The sequence below is a fragment of the Vidua macroura genome, chromosome 8 (assembly GCF_024509145.1).
Source record: "Vidua macroura isolate BioBank_ID:100142 chromosome 8, ASM2450914v1, whole genome shotgun sequence".
In the NCBI taxonomy this organism is placed as follows: Eukaryota; Metazoa; Chordata; class Aves; order Passeriformes; family Viduidae; genus Vidua; species Vidua macroura.
Window position 1 is genome coordinate 15970950 of NC_071578.1, and position 12917 is coordinate 15983866.

General features: G+C 37.1%; 1 protein-coding gene across 4 annotated transcripts in view; it reads left to right on the forward strand.

The window, feature by feature from the left end:
• Positions 1-12917, forward strand: part of EXOC6 (exocyst complex component 6) — an 88917-nt gene that overhangs the window by 13533 nt on the left and 62467 nt on the right. For all 4 annotated transcript variants that reach the window (XM_053983642.1, XM_053983645.1, XM_053983644.1 and 1 more), the window contains exons 2-5: positions 7159-7330; positions 8619-8666; positions 8780-8870; positions 9779-9824. In XM_053983642.1, the coding sequence (XP_053839617.1) occupies positions 7159-7330; positions 8619-8666; positions 8780-8870; positions 9779-9824 (357 nt within the window). The remainder of the gene's footprint in view (positions 1-7158; positions 7331-8618; positions 8667-8779; positions 8871-9778; positions 9825-12917) is intronic.

Below are 12917 nucleotides of genomic sequence, written 5' to 3' on the forward strand. Positions count from 1 at the left end.
GCTCGGTGTTGTTTCATTTTGGGATTTTATTACAATGAAAGGAGAAATAGGAAGAACATTTAGAGGGGTACTTCTTGCAATGTGTTTATGGGAACTAGTTGGGAGCATCTCTAGAATCAGGACAAAATTGGCATTGGTAGCAAGATATGAATTCTAAAAACATGATTATCCATAAGCACAGTTTCTTCATTTGAGAGTTGATATATTTGTGTGTGTTTTGTTTAAAGTATTACTTGGAAAAATTGAATAAAAAGTGCATGATTGGGGGGATTTTTTTTTCTGCCTTCTTGTAATTGATCAAAGTAATCAGTAATTTTTTACCCCCATGGTGCTTAATTTGAAGCGCTACAAATGAATTTTTTTCTCTTGCTTCTGTTGAAGGTCAGAAGTTGCATGGTCAAGACTTACATTCCGTGTCAAACTCGTACAGCTCTTGTACAGATACGTGTAATCCCTGTCATTGTCACAGCATTCATGGGGCTGTAACTGATGGGCACTTACTGAGTGGTTATCAGTATCCTGCAAGGAATGTGTACATACAGTTTTTAATTGCTTCATAGGTCTTGTGTAATCAGGAAATGAAAGACTTTGTGGCAGTATAAGCAGGCGTAGGGAAATCTGCAATTCATCCTAGAAATGGAACAGAACAGTATGGGTTGGGGGGAGGTGTGAAAATGGTGAAAGGTGGCAAGTCATTAATAAGGAGTTTCTTTGTCCTGTAAAACGATTACTGGTTTGGGGTTTTTTTCTGACATGTTTTTTGGCTATTTTAAAAGACATGATCTGTTTTAAAAGTCTCTGCTGCTGCTAGAACCTCTTATAAATGATTACTAGAAGAATTGTTCTCTCAAAAAAATTACAGTAATGTTCCATAAGCTCAGATTTGTCTTTCCTGAATATGGATTGCCATTAAAAGTTGAATCATTGCCCATTTACAAGAACACACAAAAATATCCCAAAGCCTTTAAGAAATACTAATTTTTTAAAAACTCCAATGGAATTTCTTAAATATTACTTTTTTCTTTATTTATTAGACTGTTCCAGTAATGATTTTTAAGTGAGAGAGTTATCACCAACCAGGAATTCATATTATCTTCTGAATTACTATTTTCTTATGAAAGTATGGAGATTTTATTTTTAATAAAATAAACTCTTCAAGTTCATTTTTTTTGGCCTGAAGCTTGAGTTCCTGAGCAGTTCTTCTCCCCTTTGAAAAGTTACAGCTACTGCTGTAGATATGAGACAAAATTCTGATTATTCTTGAAATCTATTTTTCTATGTTAAAACAAGAAGACTACAGTAGAAGTTGTACTTCGGTCTGGTTATTGTAATTTCCTGGTGTAGAGGCCATAGATGTGAAGCTAGACTGGAGATGAGGAGGGGAAAAAGCAAATGTGGGGTATTTGCTAAACTTCCAAAAAATTATTTTGGCCTCCTCTCCTTTTACAGTTAATAGTCTATATGCACTTCCATTGTCTGCCCTTCCAGTAGTTCAGTCAATGTATTAAATTAATTTCTGGGATTATATGATTTTTTTTTTTTCTTCTAATTTTTTATTTCCCTCCTCGTGAAATTCTCATCCTCTTTTACTCCCAGCTACACTCAGGCATGCAAGGACATATATCCTGATTGCATGCACAGAAATATTTGTATGAAATGATAGCAGAAACACATTTTTGAAGTGAGCCTGTAACCATTTGTGAAGACATTTATGATGCTCACTTAGAGTGATAATGTATATGTATAGAATAGATAGATGATTTCAGGATAATTTATTTTGAATATTAATTTTTTGAAGGGTTGTGTGGAATTCTTGGGATGTTAAATTTTGGTTCTCTGGAAATTTTTTGATTACTTAACGGTGGGTATTTTCGTGCATAGGATGGTGCCCTCTGGTGCTTCTGTATATTTTTGCATGTAAACACAAAAAGTCTTCAATAAGACCTATTAAATACATGATTTTCATATTGTGTTTCAGTTTTGAAAGTTTTAGGAAAGTTTTTTGCTGTATAAAGTAAACTTATTTTATTGTTTTCAATTGGAAAATGGTTGCATATCTGCAAATCCTCCTTTGTTATTTCTTGTGACCTGAATTCAAATCTGTTTATGCTTGTCATTCTCCCTTCAGCCTACCTGGTAAGAAAGATCAAGATAAAAATGTCTCCATTGCAATAAAATGTATCCAGTGAAGTCAGACACTTTTCTCCTTTAGGTCACTCTCTGACTGCTCCTAGTTTATTTTTTGCCTTTTTCAAGTACTTTCTACACTATCTTCTTTTTACCTAGACTGGCATTAATATGACTCATCCAATTGTTGGAATGAGTCAAAAAAAAAAAAAAAAAAAAAGCATCTCACTTTATATACAGAGTTCTGGGAATATAGACAGATATCTGGTACACATTACCAGAAAAGTTGTTCAGCTCTGCTTATGCTCTTCATGGGTTCCCTGCTTGCCCTGTCAATCAGGAAAGAAATCAGTACCTGTCCTACCACTGATTTGCCATACTGGTGGCTAAGTAGTCACTCAAGTTAAAGTTCTCTCATTCCAGATTGGAAATTAAGGTGATAACGTTGTGTTGGTTTGGGTATTTTGGGTGCCAAAATCAAATATAAACTTCTGTCTCCAACATTAGTGGTTTTCTCCTTTTTTTGTCCAGTCTGAAGACTCATACCAAGAAAAAAACTTTTCTTGTCAAAGTTCCATGGTATGAATCAACCACTAGTAGTCTATAGTTGTGCAGATCAGAGGTTGAAAGCAGTTTTAATAAAAACTAATAATGTCTTTCAGTTTGACACAGTTCAAGTTCGTGCTGTATTTCAGACCATCAGTTTTCACTTCAGGGGCCCATAAAGCTGAAGAGGATCCTTAGGCCTCTTCATTCACAGGTATATAAATGTAGACAAAAATTGAAAGAACTGTGTATTACACACGTAAAAATTCCTTTGGTATCCTAAACATGACACTTCCTACTGCTGGATGTGAAGCAGTTTGCAGTGAGAGAGAGATTTTTGGGGTAGACATAATTGCATCTGCAATTGTAATTGTCATCTCCTGAAGAAATGGACCTAGCAGGGTTACTACTTCCTCACTTGCTTTCCAGCAGAACTTTGTGTGAGTTGTAAATTCAGTTAATTTTGTCTTGTGATTTTAAAGAATTACCACTAGAATGCTTTTAGGATTTCATGTCTCTCCAAGATTACTGCAGTGTTGATTGTCTGCTTGATAATTTAGCTCTCAAAAATGAAGAATTGTTATCAGCATCTCTTGCAGTGTCATAATCTGTTGAAATGTACACTTTCAGATAATTATTAAGAGGTAGCAATTACTTTATTTAGATAGCTATAGGTAATCTTTGAAATGAGTGTATGTATGGAAAATGAGCTTCAGTATCAGAAATAAACCATGATGTGTGATGTTCCCTAACAGGTAAATCAAGTGTGTATTGTCTCAGTTGTGTTTGCAAATTTGAGAAAAAGCCTAATTTCTATTCATGGCCAAAGATGGTTTGGATCTCCAGTGTATGCTTATTTTCTCAAAAAGGATGATGTTATAGGCCAGATGTTGTTCTGAAGCCCCTGAAACTGCATGTGTGAAGTGTCCTCAGAAGACAGTGTCCTAAGGGAGTCAATAAACCTGTTTATTCATCTTCTTCTCACCTAGATGAGAAATTTGTGATACGAAGTGTGAATTTTTTTAAAATACGCTGACGATTTATTTCTGTAAAGTAAGCAGTTCTGTCTCGGGTTTTTTCACTCCTGCTGACGGGAGTTGATTTGTTGTTCCCACAAGATGGAGCTGTTTACGTACGTAATTAACATGGAATTTCTACTACGAGTGCATTTTAGGGAAGACTGTGAAAATACTGGTTTAAATCACAGGTCACAATTTTCTTAGTATCCTTACAGAAAAGGGTACAATGTACAACACAAAATAATAACTATTATTTTAAGAAGGTAGGGTAATCTTGTGATGAAGATATTGAGGGGTACACAGTATTGCTTTCTTCCCCCTTATTTTGAACATTTATTCCCTGTATTATTTTCAATTAAATATTGTGATAATACATGTGAGATTAAAAACCAGTACTTTATTAGAATTAAATTTAAGCATAAGCAACCTTAATATTGAGGAAAACATAATCAATACAGATTTTTCTAACAGTGAAAACTGTATTGCCTATGCTACATTGTATGTACTTCCAGAACTTCTGGCTGTGTTTTCTGCAATTTTTTGATAACATTTTAAAGAGAAATCTTCTGATTGCAAAGGATTTCCTTTTGTCAGTATGGTAAGAACACGTCTGAAGGTCTTGGCACAGATGTGAAATGGATAAAAAGTTACCAAGGCAGCAATTGGATACCCCCAAATCATCAGGCAATAACTAAGTCCAAAACCACATTGCATTGCTACCATCAAAGAAAGTTTGGTGGTACAAACTCAAGTATGGAGTTGTACCATCTTTTTATAGTCTCATTCTCATTTTAATTATATTTTCTTTACTCAGTTTTACAGCTGCTTTCATTTATGCTTTCATGACACAATTTACAATTTGGGCACATAGTGGTAGAACTCCCCTGACTTTGTGATAATGATGCTCCTTTCTCACTTCTCCTTGAGAACACTGGAAGATGACCTAAATTTGGAGGCTTCTTCCACCCTTAAACAAAAGGCTAAAGAAGCACTAATAAATTGAACTTCTTTTTCTGTGAAGTTTTTTAAATTTTGTTTTGTTTTGTTTTCTTCTTTAGCATACAGTGCAGTATAGGTACTAAGTCCAGCCCAATTTGAGGAGGCTTATGCTTGCCAGATGTCTGTGAAGATGCTTTGATGCATCTGGTCCTCCTAATCTTTTTTTCTTCTCCAAGAACTCTGAAGACAGTTGGATGCCCCTCCATGTCCACCTGGTAGCTTCCAGCATCTCTGACCCTTTTCTTAATGGAGCAGCACTCACGTAACTGTAATATGTAGTTTGGAGTGCTGCCACATCAGTTGTTGAACCTTTTTCTCATCCCTTCCCCATTTCTGTACAGGTGCTATGGTCCTCATGCTTGTCCCTGTGTATTCCAATGCAGAACATCAGGCTGCCTAATGAGGCCTCATTCAGTGCCCACTGTCTTGCACCTTTCTTTCCTCCCAGGCCAGAATGCTGCTTCTCCCTCCAGCCAACACTGGGTTCTGCATGTGGGTATTTCCCCCTGGTGGTGCAGATCACTTCTGACCATCCACCACAGCCCTTCAAAGCTCAGTCATCCTGGGCAGCCTTGAGGGAGCCCTTTCAGGCAGTCTGACAGGAGCCTCAGGAGGAGACACTTATGGGTACACATTTGCTCCTTCCAGCTGTCATTTCAAACTGTGGTGGTAGAAATGGTGAGGGGTAAACTTTATGGGTGAACAATCTTATTTTTCCCCTGGTGCACTTTGGAGGAAAGAACCTGCTTTCAGTACTATAGCCTTATTTTCCTATCCTAAGCAAAAGGGAGTATTCTTAGAAAATTTTATTCAATAGATTTTTCCCCTGAAAAAGTATCTGTAACAAGCAGAATATAAGGAATTGCCTTTCTTCCTTCGATATGTAGGACAGCATATTGCCTTTCTTCTGTCACTTAAGTTCAGTTGCTTCACTGAATATATTGTACAAGGTCAAAAGGAACTCTATAAAGAATCATATTGCAAGAGTGTTTTCAATCTCTTTTGCATCCTTTTCTTCATTGAAAGGTCGTGTTCCTGTCAGACACTCAGCTCTAGGTTTGTTGTGCTGATGATGAGCTCAGATCTCAGCAAAGTCCAGATATCTGGATAGAAAAGAGAATCTTGAAGAATATGGGAAACCACGCTTCTCCAAGAAGACTAGGAGGGAAGTGCTTTCTTACTTATTAAGGATTTTAGAGGCTTTGACTCATGGTTGCCTGGGTCTTGAACTTAAGACTGTACTTCTACAAGAAACACTGAAACACTTAGAATTTCAGCTTTTTCTTTTCCTCATATTAATATATTCTATTTTTTTCTTGATCGACTTCTTTTAAATATCTGGAGAAAACTTTATAATTGTGAAAGGAAATTAGAGGCCAAAAAAGCAATTTAAAGATTTTTAATAACTTTTTTTTAACACTTGTAGTTTGCAGTACAAATGTGTTTGTATATGTATGATTAAATCATCCTCATATTTCTGTTCTTATTCTATGTGAAAAGCTACTTCAAAACTACCAGTCTTTGCTGTTGTTGCTGTAGCAAGTTATTAAACAATTTTTGGAACTTTTGTACCTTGCCTTTGTTGGGAGACTCCATACCTTTGATTTCGGTACAGTTCTATGTAAAACCTCTTCTCTTGCTTACTCTGCCAAAGTCTAAAGTTTTAAAATGCCCTCTACCTCCTTCTCATGCTCGAGCATTTTTCCATGCAGATTTCTGTTTCTGATGCTGCTTAACAAACTACACCAGTAATTTCTCCCAAGTCCTGTCTCCTGCTGGAGTTTTCTAAGTGAACTACTTGAGAATAAGTAAAGTAAGCCAGAAGACCTGATTCTAGCCCTTCCTGACAGTTAGGTGCCGTGGAGGAAGCAGCCTTAGGTGTGTGCATGCCGTGGTTTTGCCTTGGGAGCTGTTGGGCATGGGCGGGCGAGGACGGAGCCTTGGGGATTGCCTGTGCCAGGGTCCGGCTGCTGCTGCAGTGCTCCAGTCATTCTGGCTGGAGTCATCCCACCCTGATTTAGTTGGATAACTCTGCTGTTAGGAATACCAGGAAAGCAAATTTGTATGTTTGCACTTCTTTATATTTAGCAAAGAGTGGAATTTGATGGAAAAGTGATCCATGCTATTTGAGGTGGTTGGAGAAACTGATTCTTTTGTACCCATATTTGAGCATTAGGGCATAAATAACAGACCAGTGAGGCTCAGGTCAACCATGATGTAACTGGTTAAGCACCTGGATTAATGCCATAAGGGCTGGGTTTTGCGCCATCGGTTCTCAACTTTGTGCCATCTTTTCTTTAATGTTGATTTTGATGGAGTGGATCCACCAAAGGATGCCACTAACATCAAGTTTGCTTGCTTTTATTTTCTTGTTAAGAGAGATAGGTTTCAATAAAGATGGTTGCATACATACTATTTTCAACTGGGGATAAAAGTAAACTTTTATTCTCTTATTTGTATTTAATAGGTCTGTATATGATGACCAACCAAATGCACATCAGAAGTTTATGGAAAAACTTGATGCCTGCATACGTAACCATGACAGGGAGATAGAAAAGATGTGCAATTTTCACCATCAGGGCTTTGTGGATGCTATTACAGAACTTCTTAAAGTTAGGGCTGATGCAGAAAAACTAAAGGTAAGGAACAAGTTTTTCAGAGTTTCATATATCACTGTCTTTGACTCTAAAATAAGGAACCGGACTCTTCTCCTGAAGATTAATTTAGTGTTTATCACATGCACTCTGATGTTTGCAGCAATTTTTTACAAGTGAATTGAACAGGATTTATGATTAGAGCCATGTTGCCTGACACAGTAATTTTTATTTACAAAGCTGAATATTTTATTAGGTCTCACTTTGATTTTTTTAATGTATGTTTTCAGAAAATGCTACCGTATTATTTTGCCTTTTTTTAAAGGCTTTTTCAGAAGGTGAAGGACAACAAATGATAAACACAGTATTTCTTAAATAGGTATTTTCCTAATCATGTTTTTATATGTCAGACCTTAGAAGAATTGAAAGTCCTTATTAGAAAACTAAAAATACCACAATTATGCGTGGAAAAAAACCCTGTTCTTTACTTTGTAATGAGCAGGAGAGAAGGTGGTGTTAGTAGTTTTCATGAGATACGAGAACCAAGATTTCCTCACAGATCAGAATGCAGAACAGTGAATTATGAGACCCGTCCCTTTTAGCTCTCCTTACACTTTTGAGAGCAAAATATGCACACCAGACAGAATGAGCATAGTTCATCAGAGGTTATGATTAGAAGACCATTATATAAAGGATATTCAGATAACAAGAGACCAAATACAGCATCAATGAGGTCATTGAGCATCTTTGTTCAGAAATTAATGAGATTTTTAATAAACTAGAATGTGCTTCCTTATTATGATGACCTAATGAGTCACTTACTATGTGGGAAAATCTGAGGTTGAGCTTTGCCTGCACCTGCAGCATTAAAATGTTGCTGTGGTTTGGAGATTTCCACGTTTGATGTTAATCAACCACCCAGTGTTTGCATTCAGCAAAGTATGAATGTTTAATTACCATAAAATGCAATCACCATTTCTTACAGACAATGAATGGCCCATAGAGCTCATTGAGGTTATCAAAAAGGGACCAGTGGTCAATTGGGTCAATGATTTGAATTGTTTGACAGACCTACAGAAACAAGGAAAGTTCAAAAATCCCAAGTAAATTTGAGAAGTTTGCCACAGAATCTGTTAGAAAGAACTGTCATAAGTAATTGAATTTAACAAAAGCCCTTTGCGATCAAAAGTTCAAGTTCAAGCTGTAGAGTTAATTTGAATTTGCATTTCTTTGTTCTAAGTTTCTCAGGAAGCATGATCTGATTACAAGGGTGAGCAGTCACATCAGGGCAATATATGCATATTTGTCTAACAAAGGTGAAATTATTTTTAAGGTCCAAGTTACTGATACCAACCGAAGGCTTCAGGATGCTGGGAAAGAGGTGAGAAAATGCTGCTTCCTATATGGACATTATGAATATTTGTAGCAAAATTAATTTATTTGCATAATTTAAGTGTGATTTTCTTTCCTTTTTTTAAAAATAAAACCTTTAAGGTGATAGCCCAAACAGAGGAAATCATCCGATGTAGAGTTCAACAGCGGAATATTACAACAGTTGTGGAAAAATTACAGTTGTGTCTTCCAGGTGAGCGACCTATAGTGAAATATAATGACAAATTAAATAAAGTAAGTCGCAATAGCCAAAAGGAAAAGTCTTCTATTTTTTTAAGTTCTGGTCCTGTAACATCCAGTTTAATGAAAAAATTAATAGGTTTTTAAAAGTTGTCAACATGAAAGTTCCATATCTTTTGCAATATTTGACACAGAGCAATGGCGACAGTGTCAGAAAACAGTGAGACATTTAAATGATGCAAACCATGTAGCCACTTACAGCTTTGAATGAATTAATATTTTTAATATGGTAAACAATTAATTTGTTGCTTGAGAGGGTGGGTTTTAGTGTTTGAATACTGGGGAAAGTACTAATGATACTCTTTCAACATTGTACTTTTCGCTCTGTGTCACTACAGATGTTTTGAAATAAACAAAAGGGCTCTAAATGTTGTTTCAGGGAGGTAATATTGTCAGATTGCACACAGCTCCATAAGGGTTTTATCCTGTTTGTCATATTGGTGTAAAGTAGATGTGAAAATTTTTCTTTGTGAGGTCTTCTTGTTGATGTGTTCTGAGTACAGTAGGTGGTACTGTTGCCTTTTTATGGAGACGGGCCATGGACTGGAAATGCAGATCAGGTTGTAGCATGTAGTATGTGAATGAATATGCTTGATATGTATAGTGTTGACTGTTTTTGTTAAACTTAATTCTTTTTCATTTAAAAGCTGTTAAGAGTTCAGTTATTTTTTTCTCTTTTAGCTGAATTCTAGAATATTTTTTGCTAGGTTTATCACATTTATGCTACAGTAGGAATTAAATAAGGTAAATATAGCACATCCTTTTCTATTTCTAATTTTGCCCTTTACAGTACATATTTTCCTCTTTTATTAACTAAAGCCACAATAAGACTCACAAATTAATCTGCTTGCTTTTATGCAGTGCTGGAAATGTACAGCAAACTAAAAGAACAGATGAGTGTAAAAAGGTGAGTAAACTTATTTCTATGAGAAAAAAATGTAACATTTGTAAGTAAATTGAAAGAATAGCAAACACTTATGTAGACAAGTGTTCTTAGTCTGTAGCTTGGAATATGTGTTTCCTAATACTGGTCTGTATCTCAAGAATATTTGAAAATGTTATATTAAAGAATTTCTAGGACCTTAGTGATTGCGATGAAAAATAATGCTTACTTAAATAGGTATGACATGTAGTGAAATTATGATTATAACATGTGTAATAAAGTTTACTGGTTTTTAATTAGTTAAAGCAGTTTAAGAAGCAAGAAAAATAAGATCCTTAGGGACTGAAGGTATTTTAGAGTACATTTATGTCTGATTAATACATCATGATATATTTAAATTAAACGCATAATACCAGAAGAAAGGACATTTTACTCCTTACATCTTTCTTTAGACCTATCTGGTTTCTCTGTGCTTTTTGTGTAAATGGGACTATGGGAATGAAGTGCAGATAATGTGTTGCTTGGGGTTTTTCCCTCTGTGACAAATGGACTTGTTAAAAAGAATTAAAATTATAATTAATTTTTAATTTCTAGGATAATAGTTTATAACAGGTACATGACCAGCTGCTCCTTCCTATTGTGTCCCCACTTTTCATTTTCTCAGGGAGCCACTCACTGGTGCTGTAGTCCCAGCCTCCCCAGTTCTCCCTCCCTCCATAGCAGCTTGGCTGCCCCTGCCCCCTGCTTTAGCTGCATCCTGTCCCACTGGGGCTGCTGCCTGCATCTTGCACACCACCCCAGCAATACCACTGCTGCTGTTTTCTTCTTCATGATTTCCATATCATCACTGCCTGCCTGCTTTTCACAGTGCCTCAGTCACACCGATGCTCTGTGCCTGCCCTTTCTTGGCTCCTGGTTGCTGGTGCTGCCTCTCTGTGCACTTGGCACCACTGCAGGGAGCTCCTGCTGACAATTCTGTCTGGACAGGACTGTTTCCATTTGGAACTAGCTGTGCACAGTCAGTTGTCTGAGGGCTGCTATGTAAAACATTTACTTTTGGACTGTTTGTCTGGATTTTGGTTTCTGAGTAGCCAACACCTACTACCATACTGTTGGACATCTGAAAACCCTCAACAGCAGCCACTGCGTGAGCAATCAGCTCTAAAGCCTGTGTGCAGATGTGTTCAAAATGCTTCAGATTAACTGTACACATCAGATCTATGGACATTGCAGCAGATCTGATACATCTTTGACAGTAATATATGCCTTATATGATACCTATGCATGTTTGCTCTCCGGGAGGTCTTCTGCAGAAATACAAAAGCTTTAAGAATGACCTTACAGCTATGGCACTATGGTATCTCTTATTACAATTAAAACTTGCTATATGTGAACCAGTGTGGTAGATCTCATCAGCTTGAGTGCTACTGCTAGCAGTGTTACCTCTGAACAGGACACTGCTTCAGCATCTGCTTAGAGTAGCTGGCACATAGTAGTAGTAGCAGCATGTTGTTGCAGTGTTCCTGGAGCAGCTCTGCAGAAAGTTGTAAACAGTCCTTTTGCTACTCCAGTCAGTGATGAGACTTAAGAGTGTGCTGTCTGAATCACACCACTTCCCTCTGTAAGGTCTTCTGTGGACAGTGCTACATTTAGTGTCCTGAAAATATTGAAAACACTGGGTTCAGTGCCTGCATTCTGCCCTACCCTTGCTCTGTCAGGCAAGGCAAGCAGCATCCTGGTTTTAGAATTGCAGGGAAAGTTATAGTTCCTAATGTCATCATGTAAAGATCATTTAAGTGAGATAAAATTGCTGATGGTTTTTAGCATTTTGACTCTGTATTTGCTAATGCTTTTGTAGAGTAGACTGATGGTGATGTTCTTTCCGAGAAACCATCAGTACTCTTCAAATCTTAAAGACTTCTATCTGATAATTTTCCCGTGGAAGTTGTTGCCAGACAGGAAGTCTTAAAAGTCAAAGGACTCCTGAATTGAGGGGTTTGGACATGTTATTGTCATACCAGAAAGAGATCTAAAGGAGAGGGGAGATGCCATAGCTTTGATGTACCATGCCTTGAAATCACATGGAGTGCAGAAGGCTTAGACTCTGCTGCAGGCTACTGCTGCAGCTCAGATAACTCTTTCATTAGCTATGCTACAGTTACTATTTTGCCTGTGACTTTCCAATTCCCCATAATACAGCCTACAGGTGGCTATTCCATGGAACTTGCAGGTAATTCAACTGGTAATTTCCTTGTGGCTCAGCAGAGTGCATGTATTCTGGTTTTTATCACTGCTAAAAGATTGAGCAGCAGCAAGAACATCATAGTATCAGTGCAAAGTCCTGACAGCTGATGTGTGAACATACGAGGGATTTCAAAATTGATCTTCCTAAGTTTTGCTGTGAAGCTTTTTCGTGGAAGAGTCAGAGCATCAGTCACAATCCGAGACATAACAAAGCAATGAGGACTGTTTATTTCAGGCAAAGATAATGTCTCATAAACCTTCATTGAGATTTGTTAATGCCGCAAAGCTTTCACTGCTCTTTTTTTATAAAAAGAGATCTTGACTTTCTCTGCTTGTGGCCTTTCAGAACATATCTTCGTTATTCCATTGTCTTACAGTCTTGCACCATGAATAAAACTCTCAATTCTAATGTTTAAAGGAAGGGAAAACAAAAGTATGGATATTATATATGTTTGTGGGACAATTGTTACAGGAAAAAGATTGGAATTTCATTTCCTTTTTCTGTGGCAGACCTCTTTTAAGATAATACAGGATTTTGGATCTGGAATACATGTTGGTTTGTACAGGTGAAATGGAGGCTTACAGAGAAGTCCAAAAAAACATCTATTGATAGCAACTTTTGGTCCTTTGCCAACATGGGTAATGTTTGAACTGATGACCTAGAGGTGAAAGGCTCTGTATCCTGTTTATCTGTCTCCTGAGCCATGGATAACACAAGTTGACAAGAACTGTAGTAGTGAGAGGAAGTAACTGCAGAATCTGCTCTAAACAGACACAGTTGGCTGGAAAGAGCTACAGAGGGTTTAAAGTCTTAACTGAGGAAGCACAAAGGAGAAGTGTGGTTTCTTTGCTGCTCTGCCAACCGCCTAGTGG